This window comes from Gallinula chloropus (assembly GCF_964237585.1).
Source record: "Gallinula chloropus genome assembly, chromosome: 11".
NCBI classification, from domain to species: domain Eukaryota; kingdom Metazoa; phylum Chordata; class Aves; order Gruiformes; family Rallidae; genus Gallinula; species Gallinula chloropus.
The window spans coordinates 11,270,978-11,288,832 of NC_140096.1; the positions used below are offsets into that span (position 1 = coordinate 11,270,978).

Consider the following 17,855-nt stretch of genomic DNA (forward strand, 5'->3'; position numbering starts at 1 on the left):
TAGCAGACCTTGCATCTTCTGGGAATCTTGCTGTATTTCTCTATGAGTTAATGAATAGAACTATGTAAGATAACAGGAGAGCGTTTGTGTTCCTGTCATCAATTATTGTTAGTAACAGTCAGGATATTAATAGGAAGAGTGAATCAGCTACAGGTGTTAATGATGACCTTCTCATTCAGTGGCAGAAAGTAGTCTTCCAGCACATTTTTTTTTCTACTAATAATTTCTGGTTTCCATGTTAATCAAACAAATTCCCTTGATTAATTCCCTAATGAGGCAAAGTAAATTGTAGACATAAAATATGAAAGGATGATAGTCTGTTTCCTTAACAAAAAGCTGAGTTTACACAAGCCACCCTTTTTAAACTTTTTTTTTTTTAAATGCAAATATGAAGAGAGGTCATACTCCTGAGGTTCAACTAAGTATCCAGATGGTTTTGCTTATTTATTTGGAGAGTCTTGAGGGGAAACATCTGTCCTGGTTCACGTACGGGTTACTGCAGTCGAAGCAGGATTACTTTTTTTCAGGTGGTGTGCAATATAGCATGCTCTAAAGATTATGGAAGTATTGTTCTGTACAATTGATTCCCACATCGACTGCCTAACAAGATAGTTCTTAAATTGATGTTTAGTTAATAATCTGTCTCTCTCCTCTCTAGGTAAGGCCAAAGCTAGCATATGACACAAAGAGTAGAATAGGCACCAGTCTCATAAGCAAATGATGGTGTAACCTCCCTTCCCTCTGTGAGGTCCTCTCTGTATTTTGTATTTGTTGAAACTTTTTCATTCTGTCAGGGCCTTGAAGATACTTAGGATTTGATAAGGCAGTGAAGGGACAGAGGAACCGCACTTCCCTCTTGATCCCCAGAATTGTCAGGAAAAGCAGAGAAAGGAATAGGGCTATTCTGTCCACAGTGCACTCCTGCTCCCACTATCTGTGTCTTCTGCATCAAGTTTGAAGAAGTTAGCATGGAGGCGTGTAACTATTGTAGTGGCTTTGACTACTGGAACCCTTTGATAAGTACAGAATCACAGAATCATAGGGGTTGGAAGGGACCTCAAGAGATCATTGGGCCCAACCCCCTGCCAAGGCAGCTCCCCAGCTCATATTGCACAGGTCGGTGTCCAGACGGGGCTGGAATATCTCCAGAGAAGGAGACTCCACAACCGCTGGGCAGCCTGTCCCAGGGCTCCCTCACCCTCACTGTGTAGAAGTTCTTCCACATGTTGGTGTGGAACTTCCTATGCTCCAACTTGCAGCCATTGCCCCTTGTCCTGTCTCCACAGACCCCTGAAAAGGGGCTGCCCATTTCCCCCTGCATCCCATACTTAAGATATTTATAAACATTAATAAGGTCCCCCCATAGTCTTCTTTTCTCTAGGCTGAACAGTCCCAGCAAGCACTATCATGTTACTTTTAACAGACCAATCTATCATGCCCTCAGTGCCTGTGCAGTCATCTGTGTGTTTCCTTCAGCCTTTTCTTCTTATGTCTGTAGCATTAAGAATTTTTTGTACTAGTTTGTTTTTCATACAGATCATCAGTGAGTCATCGTTGGCCAGGTAGTCTTTATTATCACAAAGGGAGGAAAGGTGCTTGTCTGGCATGAACAGAGCTTGGATTTAAAAAATGCCAAAATCCTCATTACTGTTAGCATGCTTTCTGAATGAACACAAAAATTGAGTCCTTACTGAGAAGGAACAAAGCCACTATAGGAAGAATCTAAAGATACTGGGCAACTAGAAAACAAACTCATTTACTGTAAGTTAATGAAAGTGAGTTATGTTTTTCTGTGCACATTAGTTATGCAGGTCCAGCTACAAAATTATTGCAGCACTGTAGATGCTTAAATCATTATACTTCCATAGTAAAGAAATTTCATATCATAGGAATTCATATTTTTAACTATTACTTATAAAATTACTGCATTTTGCAGTTTCCACTAATTATCTAGCTTTCGCTTTCTACGAGAAGAACAAGAAATCCTTTCACATAGACAGCAGTACAGTTTTTCCCCTGGAGCCGTTTCCACATTGAGGATGTCCAGACCAATAAAAATAATTGATTAGAGCAATTCTAAGTGTAAACCATCAAAACTTTTAGCTTCTGCTTGCCTCAGCCCACTTCCAGTGAGTTTTCATTCTCCTAAATTCCTTTCATGTTTAGCATCTGAATTAAACCCTTTTTTTTTTCTTGACTAGAATTAAAATCATTTCATGCCAGTAAGTATCAAAGTTTTTGTGATTCTAATCTTAGAAACTCTGTGCATATCACTGTGGTAGAAATTCTCATTGCTGACATCTGACGGTATTTTATCTTACTTGGTGGACAGGACAACAGCAGGTGTGTGGCTTTCCACATTCTAGGTTTTGTAGGCCCAGCTTATAAAGAAATAAAAAATAGAGCACCTATTTCAATATACAAATATGGTTAGCAGAGAACAGTGCACCATGACTAGAGCTCTACTATGCTGTGCAAAGATGACGTAATAACGTCCTGAATTTGTTGGTTTGAATGCAATGGCTATCTTACTGCTCCAATTCCATTGCTCAGAAAAATATAAAAACTATAGCATTTTTTTTCCTTCATTAGTCTAATTTGTTCCTTACTGAGTGAAATATTTCATAAAATACCTTAACCCATATTATAGACTCAATTAACTGAATGTATATGCTAAAATATAAGGAGCAAAATACCCTTTTTTCTGAACACATCTTACCATAGCTAGAAGCTAGTGATTGCTATTAAGGACCAATTCTTTGAGAAGAAACGTCAAAGTCTCTCTCAAGGATTGGTTTTCAAGTAAGACTTTTAATCCACTGTAATGACTTCTATTTTTTCAAAGATATTTTTAGTAATGCAATCTATAATAATGCGTCCAAATTTGTAAGAGCATTTTATCATAGCCTAGTAGTAATGACTGCAGACTGTTCTCTAATAGATCTTGGTATTTAATGGTTTTGTCATTAAGGTTCCCATTGGAATAATTTATCATTAACTTAATTATTTATCATCCTTTTCTAAATGGAGCTCACAGAACTCTAAAGATTTTTATCATTCTGAAAATGACATCAATCTCTCAAAATCAAAAATATCAAAAATAGTTAATTTTTAATTCTAGAATTGAGTAAAAAAATACGTAGCTTCTGCTATTATCTAAACAAAGCAGAAACTAGAGTTCACTTGGAATGCAAGGGGACATATTTGCATCTGTTTGGCTGTGGCCTGTTTATAATTGCGACCATTTTCTGTTTCCCTGTGGCCAGTGCAATTTTAGACAGACTTCAATGGAATAGTTATGAACAGAATAGAAGCTTATAAAGCTGTTAAAGCCCTGGTTAGAATTACAACATGTATTGAGCTCATACAGAGCTGAGAGATCCTGGCTTTGGCCTGCTGTGGAGTCAGGCTAGAACCTTACAGCGTGTATCTTAACTTCTCTTCAGCCCTTAGAAGAGGATTTTAATTGAAATCTCTTCAAGGTTTATTATTTTCCCCACCACCTTCATGTGTAATCAGATATTATCTTCCCCTAAGAGGAAGTAATTATAAACTCTTACTGATATAACATGGTGATGTATGCAGACTGCTCTGCTCTGATTCAGAACACCTCAATCTCTTTCTTTACTCCTTTTTTTCCGCACATTTTTTAAAAGCAGTGGGAATATACACTTTGGTCAGAAGAGTAACAATGATTGAAGTGTTATAATGAACTCTGACAGGTCAAACAGCATAGAAAATATAACAGCACTTAGTGTTTGTGTGTATTTATTTGGTCGCTGCTCTTGTATTCCTTATGCTTTTCATTCTTAAATGTTCACTTCAAGGCTGCTGCAGTTTGGCCTGAGCCAGGCTGTGTCTGGAGAGCGGCTGTACGAACACCACATTCTAATTCCTGTGCAGTACAGATCAGCCTGACACTGGCGCTTAAGAATTGTGGTAGTTCTAATGCTTATGACAGGTCTTGGCTATGGTTGTTTACTGCTACTGTAAAAATTTGCTATTTTTGGAACAGAAAAAAGAGGAAAGAGTTTAATTTAGGCAGTTTTAGAGGTGCTGGGGGCTCAGCTTTTCTGTGCAAGCGACTTTTGAGTAACTGCTCTGTGCAGGATTCGATCTGTACTGCTGTGGTTAGCAGAACTGGGTAGATAGTAAAACCTGACTCGCTTGAGTGACATTTTAAAAAGGACACAATCTTTAAAAGGGTAAGAGGAGAGTGCATCCTGCACCTGTTCACTTTTTCCTTGAGTAGCAAATGTAGAAATCGTGTGTGAAGAGGGGAAGATGCAAATAAGTAAAACTGGAAAATCCAGTACGCATGACTACTTGTTTCCCAGGGCTGAATGTGAACCTATCACCTAGCTGTCACTTGCAAGTACTTGCTCTCTGCAGTAATTCCTTCCTAGATAGGTTTGCTCTTGTAATTTACTTCAGTAAGATGCTTGGTATAGCTCCTGAAAATAATGGATGGAAGCAACGGATTTGCCCTTGGGACCCAGGGCTGAGGTTAGGTGTGAGTACCTGTGTATGCTTTAGTTGTATCAATTTTCTGACACCAGTGGAAGAGGCACAAATTTCAAAACTTGTGGTGTTAACTCTAGTCAACAATATCAGGTATCAATTATGTTGGTAAAATCCACAGTCTTTAGAAGTGAATATTAGCAAATCCTTTAAGCATGGCAATATTTTTCTGTCTATCAGTACTAATTTGGGTATTGCAACTGGTACATTTTTGAGACTAGCATTACTGAAACTTCTTCAGTACTAGTGTTACTCAGGGAATACGTCAAACCAGCTAAATGGTAGTTCACTGCCAAGTGCTAAGTGATGGGGATTTCTTATTTCATTTGCAGTGAACAAGCCAATATATCACATGTATGTAGAAAGGGCAAAAGGCTGCTGAACTGAGCCATATTTTTGCTCCTATTTGAACTAGTAAAATTCTGCTGATCTCAGTGGTGCAACTTAGAAGAAAGATGAGTTTAGATTTAGGAAAACATGATTTTTTTTATGAATTTAACTTTCAGTTCTGAATTTACATATTTGACTGTTTTGGTACAACTGTTGTTTTTTTTTCCCTTGTGTGCCTGTAGAAATAGGAATAGAAATTTAGCAGCACTTACACATGATAAACGTCTTTATACAGTCTAGTTTATATTGTTATTGAGTTTTAAAATCTCTTCAACCAATCAGGATAATAAGACAATGTAAACATTTATTTAATTATTTTTAAGATGACCTAAAAATACTTTTCCTGTTTTCATGTATACACAGTTTCTGGTAAAATCACATGAAAAAGATGTCTCTAAGTAGCTTTTTGTGAGCAGCACATATAAAATCATTCCTGTACTACTGATACTCTTTTTTTTGTGGCTGTGTTTACTATTTATAGTAACTTGAATTACTCAGCTGTATCCTGGGGCTGCATAGATACGGCAAGTAAATCATCATTTATCTTCAGTTAGAATCTTAAAGCTATTACATCTATATTTCCTGTGTTGCTATAGCATAGTGTGTCTTCCTCCTCAGCAGTGAGTGTTTCAACTAAGGATCCAGACTAAAATTATTTCATGACTGCTAGTCCTCATCCCTTGATTTACCACGTACAGTGATTTGCTGAGTAACATAGCTAAAAATCTAACAAATCCAGCTTCAGGAGCATCATTTCAGCCCAACTGAAGTCATCAGGCACAGTTGATAAAACTGCTCATGTTTGCAGAGGCTGTAATAGACCTTTCCAGTTAATAGAAGATTTCCTTCACATTTGAAGTTAAATGGAAAGCTTTCAAAATTCAATTATGGAACTTTTTTTCCTTAGGTTGGCTGGCAGTTAAAGAACCTAGTAAATGCATTGCGGGAAGACCCAAATGGAGTGATTTTAACCCTGAAAAAACGTCCTCAGAATACCCTGGTTTCTGCTCCTGCCCTTCTAAAGAATGTGAGGTGGAAGCCTCTTGCACTGCAGGTAAGAAGGCTGTTCAAACACTTCTGTCATGGTAAATCCAGGCAGGAGCCTCTAAACATCCCAAACTCCTTCGAAATAGGGTGATGAGATAAATTTGTGTGGCAATAGGACTGTTTTCCTCTATTTTTTTAGTGAAGTTGGGAGCCACACGATTTCATAGGGGGAAAGAGCATTTACTGGTATTGTTACTGAAGAACAAGGTAGCCTAAGCTTGCTTTGGCAGAGGCAACATTGCCTCCCTCTTTCTATTAATTCATGTCAAAAACACTTGTTTCTAATCAAGTCAGATCTCTTAATTTTCAGGAAGAGTCTGCTTCTGTTCCACATCTCACGTCAAGTTTGAGTTTTGGGTAGTGATGCCAATAGAACCTTTGATATTTTTTGCAAGTTTGTTCCTTAAACCTGTCCATAGTAAAAAAAATAATTGTGGACATCACAGCTGTCTTTTCCTACGCCATCAACAGACGTGGTAGAAACTGAGTCACCATAAATAGGCTGAACTCAAAATGTTGTCATTAAAAGAAAGTTTTTTTGACTAAGTTAGTGACTTAGTAAATTAAGCAAACAAAGCAAACCTTTCCTGCCTATCAAGGCAACTTTGAGGCAAATTCACTTCCTCAGTCTTTCATTTCTCAAAGTGCCTAAATGACAGAATCACAAGGTTGGAAAAGACCTTTAAGATCGTTGAGTCCAACCGTTCCTGTCCTGTGCTAAACCATATCCCTGAGCACCTCATCTACCCTTTTTTCAAACACATCCAGGGATGGTGACTCAATCACCATCCTAAAATCCTACAGAGCTGCCTCATGTGTGTAATCCTTCAGGCCAAGAGTGCTGACACTTGGGTTTAGTATCCTCTCTCCTCCCCTGGGACTAGTCTGTGAGGGAGGGAAGGGGCGTTGCGAAGCCCAGAGGATGGCTGGAACTCTTCAGGTTGTTCTGCTGTAAGGGTGCAGGAATAACATTCTTCGCTCTAGCAAGCTGATCACATATCTGCTTGTGAACATCATTTGAAGCTTTCAGGGGCAATAAAATGGAAATTGCATTTGCAACAGGGCTTCCACGGGGTTCCTGTCTTCATACTAGTACATTAAAGAATAAAAATTCACGGGCAGCACCAGGTCTGGAATTTTGTCAGTGTGAAAATAGTATGTAATGAACATCCAGCACAGTTATTTTCCACACAACCTGCTAGCCTTTGTCATGGTAGCCAAGTAAGTGAAAGTGTATAAGGCTGCTGTTTCTATTTTTGCGGTGTCTCCTTGGCGGATGACCCAGAACACAAGTGCCCCCAAGCATCAAAGGGTGCTTTAAGTGCGATTCTCACAGGATGATGCTTCTATATCAGAGAATAATGCAGTGAGGAATTTAAATAAAAATATGTCCTATTAGAAAATAAAACCAGCACTGCGAGTGTTACTTAGCAGTAGGATTTGTGATAAGGTGTTGAAAACCACCTTTAGGTCTTCTTTAGCATCTTTAGGTCTTCTGTAGTATCCATGCCACAGAGGCAGGTTCAAATATTAGGACCTGGATACATTTTGGGACACAGTTTTTTTGTTTTGCCTGTTTCCTACAGTTCTCACCTGGGTCTAGTATAATTTGTTATGGACACTAATGACTTGGAACTAGCATAATTAAATTCCAAGATGATACTAGAGCTTGTGTTTCCTGGACAGCTGACATAACAGCTTGATGCTGCTGGAAAATAGTGATCTCACTTCCCTCTCCCTGTTCTTGGCTGCAGAATGTCCTTGCCTTTGTTTGACTTTGGCATTTCTTAGACTCTCCGGATCAGTTTAATTCATTGAATTGGTAGGAAGGCTTCTGCTTTTGTTTATTTGTTTTTTCTGGAGTTTTCTACCACTAATGGATTAAATTGGCGCTCTCAGAAGACAGGCTTTCAGGGGCTATTGAAGGACTTTCAAAAATAAGCAGAATACATTCAGCACAGACAGAAGGTTTTATGCTTAGAAGTAACTGGCTGCATCAATGTAGGACATGGAGTGGCTGGTGTGTGTGTGTATATATTGCTCTGTGTGTGTCAATTGTAATGGTGCATTACTTATAAGGATGGGTGTCACACACAGATATATGTAACGCACAGTGACACACAAGACCTGCAGAGAAATTCTTCCATTGAGAGTTTGCACTGGTACAAAATCAGGGAAGGAACAAAGGAAGGAGGATTTGAGAACATTTTTAATCGAAGTTGTCGTGTTTTCTAGTATTTCTTAACGCACTTTTAACTGGTATTAATACTTTCTTCCATGATAATGTTAAAAATGAGACCGTGTAGTTAATTATGAATGATTAATGATACAGAACCTGTGAATTCTTATAAATCGCAGAATCATAGGGGTTGGAAGGGTCCTCTGGAGATCATCAGTCCAACCCCCCTGCCAAAGCAGGGTCGCTAGGATAGGTCACACAGGTCGGTGTCCAGATGGGTCTTGAATATCTCCAGAGAAGGAGACTCCACACCCCCTGAGCAGCCTGTCCCAGGGCTCTGTCACCCTCAATGTGAAAAAGTTCTTTCTTGGTCTCATTGTGGTATTCTTTTACTGTAAATACTATCTCTTGATGGGTAATTAATCACAGCAGAATGTTAACACATGCTGAAAGTTCTATGCTACAATTATCTTCCAGTGAGACAACATGTCAGTCATACCATTTTCTCATTTGGTCTCTAGTCAGCATTGTGTGATATTAGAAGACTATTTTCATTTTAAAACTCTGTGATTATCTTCCCACTCAATATAAAATGATTCTTCCATCTGCTCTTTATAAAAGTGAGCACACTGGCAACTTCATTCAAATAAAAGACAACATTTATTGTATTTTTTTCTCTTTATTTGCAGAAATTTTCTAATTGGAATAATCCTTCCTGTTAGGAGTCCTCAATCCATAACATTACACATTTTGTTATTTAGCTTGAGATACAGAATCTGTCAGGTGATAGGAGTATTAAAGCTTATGTCAACAGTGACAATTTTATAATAATTCTTTAGGCATTAGAAAATATATGTTGTGCTCTGAAACAACATCTTCAGAGTAATTCTAGCTAAGTAGCTCATTTCAGATTTTGAAAGCCATGTAAATTTGGAGAGATGTTGCTTTGTATAAAAGACAAATTCTACAGCATTGTGAGAACAGATGCTTGTAGAGCGAAAAAAAGGAAAATAACAAGTTGGTCCTTGCCAATTGCTGAATGCCACTCAAGGTAGTTAGTAGTTTGGTTACTTTACCCTGATGGAATTGCTCAGATGAACTCTGCAATTCTGTGCCACCCATTTACTTTACTATTTCAGTGAGAAATACCTTGGGCCAGGAGAGATTTCAACTGAAGAAAACACAGCAAGAAAGTTGTGTTCTCTTCTCTTAAAAGTTGTATAAGAAGAGATGGTGAACAGTCATTTCCTTTTCATCTTTGTGCCACTCATGCTTTTATCGACCTCTGTGTATTCATGTGCATTTCATTGTATTCCCTTGCTCTGAGGACCAAATTGTTTTTACACATCAAAATAAGGGACATGAAATTTCAGGTTTCAGAAAGGATCTGCTTGCTGAACTGACTACAGGGCTAAACCAAACAGGGTCCTTGCTGGTAATCAAAACTGAGTCTGGTAAACTAGGAAAAAACTCTAAAAATGCAATGAAATTGAAGAGGAGCAAGTGTAATTCTACTTGGGAACAATCAAAATAATCAATTATTTTAAATAATGAGCAATTGAATAATATGGCAATAATTCCAAATAACATGGAAATTACACTAAACAAAAAGTTGAACATCACATTGGAAGGAACTCAAATACCTGACTGAGATGAAAATAACAATAAGAAACATAAGTGAAATAATTGTTGCGCTTTATTCAGGAACGGTATTGACTATTCCCTTCTTTGGGGGCAAATTGAACAACTGTATTATTGTGTCTCCCAACTTCATTGCTTAACCTGCAACCTTGGTGACTCATGGACATGTATAACCACTGAAAAGAAATTATTCACAACAGATTTGGTATAAGTAATTTCTTTTCTTGAATATAAGCACAGACTGTACCTTGGTTGAAAAATATTCTTTATATCCAGCATGAAATATATGACTGTAATGCCTCTAGCCATTTTGTGCTTCTCTGTGTCATTTGTGTAAAAATGTGTTAAAAATTAAAAAAATAAATCCCTAAAGACCCCATACTTTATTAATATCTTTAATATTTATGATGCTCCTGTTTACTCCTTTGATTACTTTATATTTCATTGCTTGTCACTACCTATATTTGTATGACCGTGGTAGAAGCAAAATGGCTGTGGTAGATGACTATGAATTCTGTTTTCTTTGAAAAGATGGAGATATTCTGTCCTTGTGCTGAAGCCAACGTTATGGTTATGGACAGTTTCATTCAGTGATTTATCCCAGAGTTCTGTAATGAATATTTGTATTAGTGTCTTCTAATAGTGTATGTCCTTCCCATAGAATTGATTTTTATTTTTTTTTATATTGGCCAGAAATCATATTTTGGTTCCATGTGACTGCTCTTCAACCAAGTTCAGTATGGTCTTTTGTGAGCTTCTTTCATGACAGGTTTTGCATTCCTTGGGAAAGAGTGTTTCAGTAGCCTCCTTTTTGGGAGAAACTTCAGTTATTTGAAAAATAGGGTAATCCACAAAGAGCTCAAGATTCCTACAATTATGCACATTGCCTTTGTTGCTACTTGTAGCACACAAAGCATTCATTTCTTGTTTGCATTTTTCTTTCTATTTTTACAGCCTGTAATTCCAACCAGTCCAACAAGCAGTTCTACAACACCAACAAGTACAATGGGCATATCCTCAAAAATGGAGAACTCTACGCTCCAGGATGTTTTCATTCTGTCTCCTATGTCAGGACTTTATGGCCCCAGGTATTTACAATGAATCTGAGGTTTTGAAAAATCAACACTTTAATTTCACTAGATTAATAAAACCAAGCTAACAAAAACTCTCACAATCAAACTAAGTAAAATTAAGAGTCAGAAATACACCAAGCAGCATATGTTTATTTTAACAGAAATAACTTTCACTTAGCTAGATACAGGTTAGGAATAACTTGCTTTTAGTCCTAAAGCAAGAAAGAATTTAAGAAGTCTTTAACCATTAATTTGAGTTACTTTTATGTGACCACTTGTATCTTACTCTAAAGCCTGCATTTCTGCCAGGGAAACCCTTGCCTGCTCATGTTCCACCAATTCCTTGTGCCTTCCTTTCAAATGCTAGAACACTGAAAATTCTGTTACAGTTAAAATGGAACGTAATTATGATTTTATTCATTTACATGCGTTTAATTACATCACTTTTATTAATGCTGTCTCAGGTAGCATTTCAGTTACAGGGTTTTCCATTTGTTGTGTTGTGGGGAGCTTTATGCTTCAGCTTTGTCACAAGATGCTTCATTTCTCCATAAACTTCTGGTTTACTGATTTTAGGGATGAAATTGGAATAATGTCGTGTGATGATATCAGCAAATTTGGAAAGTCTGGAATGAAAGGCTCTGAGTCTCCAAGCTATTTTCTGGAGCATGAAAGTGGGAAATACTATACCTTAATTGAAGGTGAAGGCCACCCTGTGGGCTCTGAGTATGAGAGGAGCAGAGCTACAGGAGTGCGGAGAAGAGAAAAAACACCCACTCATGGTAGGTGTGATTAATGTTACGTTTTCTGATTGATCAGATCTACAAATTGTGCTCTTAACACTGCAAAGCCAGCAAATATCTGTCATTGTTAAAGCATGACCTGTTGGCTCTGAATACTAGGCAAAAGTTTATGTGAGGGAATAAATGTAATTCCAAGATAACATTCAACATCAGGACCAAGTTATTTATAGATTCTGCACTGTATAAATAAAATTTGGGATGATGCTTAAGCTTATATGATTTGGGTAGCATCTTGACTTAGTCAATTTCATTCACAAGCTCTTGCATATAATCCTAGTCACAGTGTTCTTGACTGTTAAACCTCAATGGAAGGGCAGAAAAGACTGACTTGTGGTATGCAAGTGTCTGTAAGATGTAAGGCCCTCCAAAATTCAACACTGTGTTAAATGGATATAATTACACAAGTAGTGGTCTAAAATGGGTTTGTTAATACTAGAAATGTATTTCAAAATTGTAGTAGGATGAATTCTTAAATAAGATGCTATTAATACAAAAATAAACTCTGACTTTATACAGAAATTTCATGCATAAAGGAATCCATATGAATGTACAGATATACAGATATATGTGCTTGGATATGAGCATAACTCTCTATAAAAAGCATTTTTAGAAGTGAAATGCTGAGAATTTTTTTCCTCATCTGTTACAACTGATTTGCTTCATGGTTGATGAATTTTAAAATACTGGAACTACAGCAGTGTGTTCTCCAGATATTTGCAGTGGTTTTATTTTCCAGGCTGTAAGTTATTTTTGTAAATTTTACGGGGTTAAGATAAAAGATTTCTTTTTAAACTGTAATTATATATGATTTTGAAAATGGCAATATTTCTGAGCCTGAGAAAGCTCCTGATCACAGCATGCTGTGTGGGCATGTTCTAGCTTTTATATTTATTTATGTATTGTGTGTGATGCCATCCGCAAGTACTTCATTCCCTACTCCGAGGTTCAGGACTTTTTCTTTTCTTTCATTTTGTTAAAAAATGTCTTAAATATTTTGTCTTTGATATCTAGAAAAGGGAAAACCTCTCACAAGCTCAGAGTAGTAAAGAAAAACGTGTCTGTGAAGAAGAGAGATAATAAAAACATGCTGCAGTTCACTGGAGATAATACCAAAGGCCGTGCTAGTGGAAGATCCAATAACAGCTGAAATAGAACACAGCTGGCAAAAAGGAGAAATCCTTGACACTCCAGGCTCTGATTCTGTTGCTCTGCCATAGAACCGGTTACTCTGGTGCAGGATTTCATACCATGGATGTTATTTAATATATTTTCCCACGCTGCTTTCAGTTGTTAGTACTTGGAGACAAAGCAGCTTTCTCTTTCCTATTCTCAGCCTGAGGAGCTCTTACCACCAGCAGTGTTAGAACAGCAGGCAACTGATGGCCTCAGGGGACAGAGTTTGATAGTTGAGATTTACAAGTATTTTCCTTTGTCAGTAAATGTTTGCTGAGGTTTTCTTACTATATGTGAAGTATCTATGGCATAGTTTACATAACTTACCTGGGTTAGAGTTTCAACCACGTTACCTTTAGGCTAATGAGTCAGATTTAGGTAATCTCACTTGCTGCTTAGAGAGCCCAGAGGGTAGAATTCAAGACTGAAGCAATGACAGCTGCAAGAATATTTCAAGCTGCAGTGATAGTTCGGTGATAGTTCACTGCAGCTAGAGTGATAATTCATCCCAGCTAGACTCTCCCAACAAAGCACATTCAGCTTTCCAAGGGTGGGTCTGGTTTTGTGATTCTAATAGTTGGAAAGCAATTGGAGCTTGTGTTTATCAAGTAAACACAACTGTTGTCCTGGCTTTGTATTTTGCTACAGCTGGATTTATGGTAGCAAGTGGCAAAATATCCATTGTGAAATGACAGATTGTGTGTATATATATATACAAATGAATGTGTGTATATATATATACATCCCCTTTCAGAATGGGGAAATTTTAATAGAACTATATGTAGGATATATTCAGAAACTTGTGGAGTCATATACTGGGTGTTTGAAAGATCTGTAACACTGAGGAACAGGATTCCTATTAAGTGTAGTAATATTCAGCCTTGATCTCCCTGATAAGTGACATCTATTTAAAATGAAATCAGAATGAATGATAAATCTTAACTGTGATTAAAATTGGAGCCAGATGGATGTATTTGGCTTGCTTTCATAAATTTATGCTGAATGGTGACTTAAAGTGTTGGGCTCTGTGCCTGATCACACTACCACGCAAGATTCTCGCACGTTTATGATGGATAGATCTGATTTTCTGTAACTCTGAAAATCTAGAAGGATTTTAAAGTCTCAGGAACATGCCTTTGCTTCAAAAACAATTGTTAAACCAGAATTTTTTAGACTGTGGATTAAATTATCTGTCAATTAACAGGCTTTGAAATCCAAATTTTGTTCTAGTGTAGTAGAATGTTTTGTGTTTCTTGGACTTAAAGACCTACCTTTGAACGTTCAGGCCATCAAAGGGACTATTTGTCTCCTGGTGGAAAGGTGGGATTTACAGCAGATCACATAACCAGATATCTGATGGTGGAACCAGATAGCCATGGGCAAAGTAAGGAAAATACAACTTGTGAAGTCTTCCATGGCTGAGGAGATGCTTTCCTTACAGCTGGGACTCTCACAAACCACAGTTCAGAAATTCTAGCTATGGACTTAACAGAGTTAAAGTGATTATTGGAAGCCAGTTGCAGCTGGTAGGTGGAAGGATGAGGTAGATGAGACACTCAGACCCTCAAGATTGATAATATATGGGAGATCCAAGGAAGCAAATACAAAGTCTGTTTTCACAAACCACTTGTGAAAATGAAGGTTGTATTAATCACTACTGCAGTGCATTTTTTAAAAAATAAGAGTTATACTCTTATATTAGTCCAACTCTAACACGTTATTGTATTGAGTCCTCGTGGCAATGCATATCAAGTCTTTTCTGTTTATGTATTAGAAGCAAAAGTGTAACAAATATTTCTTTTTTTTTCTTTCAACTTATACTGCTATAGTCGTACATAATCATTTTCTACTCCTCAGAAAAATATCCAAGTTGCAGTGTTAAAACAGTTTATAGGTTACATTTGTTTGGGAAAGAACTTGGAAGTAAAACAAGCAGTATGCAGAATTCCTAGTTCCTGTGGCTTGTGTGCTTCCTGGCCTAAATTTCTATTTTTGACATTGATCATGCCATGGCATCTGGCATTTGCATAACAAATCTCTTCAGAGCTTCAGACTTTTCCTCTCTTTACAGAAATGCTACTAAATTTAAGATGTTAATCTTAGTCTATGTGCTTTTGGTTTTAAGGTATAAAATTGTTTTTCACTCTTTTCTGTACCACTGATTCTTCCTTTTTTAAATTTGTTTGGATTTTTTTTTGTTTTTTCCTTAATATTATTCTTGTAAGACCAAATTTCAAGTTAGGAGTTAGTAATACATTTGTAGTCTAAAGTAGTTTCAACTATTAGGCAGACAGGGAAACTGCGTGTATTTTCCATACAATTAATTATACACTATTATTGTATGAGCAGAAGTATAATATGGGAAAATGTCAGTACTGCAGGTATATTGAAATTTTCAGAAAATCCTGTTATCCTGCAGCATACTTGTCTTCTGTATCTTTTTTGTTCTTAAATCCTCCCACATTTTAGTAGGTAAAAAGCTGCATTTTGGAAAAATGGTGAATACAAAATCGTTTTAGACAGAAAATATTTTGTCATTCTCAACCACCCAGGGAAACCGATAATGAAAAAGAAACTCTCGTTCACATTCAAATTCTATAATTACCCTGGGAAAAGAACAGTAGCAAACTACTTGAAAAAAAATTGCTGGAGTGCTAAAGCAGCACACTAAATTTAATCAGCTGGCACAGAGAGAAAGGAATCTTTGACTTTATGGGTCAGACAGAACTTAACCCATAATCTGGAGGGTGTGTTTCTGTGTTTTTGGTGATAATACACACTAATAAGGCCAAAGTGCTAAAGCTTTATAGTCAGTTTTGTAGTATTCCTCGTTTTAATGGCCTGCCATCAAGGTTCTGCTGATACCATAGTAGGGAATGAGAAACCCACATTAATATCTTACAGCCATAGTGCCATAAACTCACATTAATTAAACCCCTAATGTCTGAATCTTCTTTTTTGTTGTTACCAAACTGCTCACCGTGTTTTCTTTTTAAGACATTTGAAGTTAATGTTCCTTGAAACGATGAGTTCTCCTCATTACTCCCCATGTGATTTTCCAGGTCAGATAGGTTTTACTGCTTAACTGATAAATATGAAATGTTGTTGCTGTATTAATAATCTGTCTAGTTTTACTAAAGCATATGAGTGCATTTAAAAACTGATTATTTCCTTGTTCCAAAACATCTATTTAAAGAGTGAGCAAGTTTTCACAGAATAGACTTTAAAATTAAATTTGTGATCTGCTGTACAATTAGCAGTAACATCAGTGGTACTTTCCTTCACATTGAGACAATGAAGAGTCTGGCACAAGTAATGTTACGATTTAATAACATATAGGTGCTGCCAAAAGGGATTGCTCTGAAGGGTCATGTCATGCCTCCAACTTAAATTACTTACTCTACAGCCTTCTAATTTTAATCTTCAAAAATTATATTGGTTTATCTTGAATTGTTTCCAGGAGACCTAAGGCCTGTTTCTATGCCTACTGAGTACAGCTGGATAGGGGAGTCAAAAGAACAGAACATGTACAAGAGGGGAAGCAGAGGTGAGTATTTTATTATTTTTTCTGCTGTTCTCCAAGATTTTTTTTCCTTTGTTACTTGAGAAGCATGAAGATATCATCACAGGAACCAAATCTACTTTTCTTGAGAGCCACAGAGAACACAAAAGAGCTGGTTTTAGTATCAGAGTTTTCTGAAAATTAGAATTTTGTATTATTAGGAGGGATTTACTCTATCCAATTCTAGTATAAAGAAATAAACATCAAGGCAAAAAAGACAGATTGAGACATAGGAAAAAATTGATATAGGTTTTAAACAACCTTTTTCAGTAATCTTCCAGTCCAAGAGAAAGTAAATTTCATTTAAGGCACAAGTCTCTTTTGATTTATTCCAAATCTGATTTATGTTTAGCTTGTATTTCACTGTTACAGCCAGATTCCTTTCCTCAGACTTGTTGCCTGCCCAGTTCCAATTTTGAAATTGTGCCCAAGAATACTGCACATCACCTTAAGACCATTATTCCAGTTTGTCAGGTTCCTTGAAATGACAATCCTTGTGTCTGGAATGGCCCCAGATTGATACAATTTACAAATATTTTGCCTGAAATGACGGGGGTGATATGGAGTCCAGCACAAGCCTCACAATTCACTTTGCATACACACAGAGTACCAAGAGATGATCTTTTTCTATTTCACAGAAACCTTTTGACAGGATTAATACTTTGTGTTGCACAAGGCAGATGATGTGGACTAGCTTCATACTATCTGTCTTGCAAGTACCTGGGTACACATCACCACCTTTGCTGTGCCAATGACTTACTTTGCTCTGGACTGGAACCTTGGTACAAATAAGTTTGTCTGCAGGGGACAGAGCCTCAGTGGAATTAACCAAGCCAAGAATACAGATGCAGCCAAAACAGTTCTCTCTTTGTTTGCTCTTACTAATGTTTCTGTTTTCCTCCCCCCTCCTCCAACAACTGACTCTGAGAATTCACTCCTGCGGTATCTGAGTGATGACAAGATACTGGTTATCCAAGAAGAGCCTTTGACACAAAAAGACAACAAAAGGGACACAGGTCGTAGGTCAAGGAAAAAGGGCAAAACTACAAGTAGCCCAAACTACCCCGTTAGTCCATCTGTGCTGACATCTACTATCAATGTTAGGCTGGAACCTGGACAGCAAGATGTCCTGAATTTCTCATTGGCAGAAAACAATACAGTTCCACTTTATCACGTGAGTACATAACAAAAACCTTTTACATAAAGTACCTGGCAAATGGCTAAAATGTTTTCCTTTTAGGATTGATACAGGTATAACAGCATATTCTTCTACTTCATGTTTTAATATTGTATTTTTTTAAGTATCACAATAGTTTTCCCATAAGAACAGTCTAGACAAAATGGAAAAATGCAAGGCAGGAACCAGATGCTTTAAGTAAAATAGTGCTCTTAATTACTCAGTCTCACTGAGATTAGTTTCATTTGATGTTTTTTCCAAGGTTTGTAAGGATCCCATACTCAGCCTC

General features: G+C 37.1%; 1 protein-coding gene across 1 annotated transcript in view; it reads left to right on the plus strand.

Annotated features, from left to right (window-relative positions):
- Positions 1-17,855, plus strand: part of LOC311195834 (connector enhancer of kinase suppressor of ras 2-like) — a gene marked incomplete at its 5' end in the record, with an annotated part of 188,889 nt that overhangs the window by 122,827 nt on the left and 48,207 nt on the right. Inside the window, 5 exons of the mRNA XM_084269273.1 lie at positions 5,819-5,965; positions 10,733-10,866; positions 11,428-11,633; positions 16,288-16,374; positions 17,310-17,563. Coding sequence (XP_084125399.1) covers positions 5,819-5,965; positions 10,733-10,866; positions 11,428-11,633; positions 16,288-16,374; positions 17,310-17,563 — 828 coding nt within the window. The remainder of the gene's footprint in view (positions 1-5,818; positions 5,966-10,732; positions 10,867-11,427; positions 11,634-16,287; positions 16,375-17,309; positions 17,564-17,855) is intronic.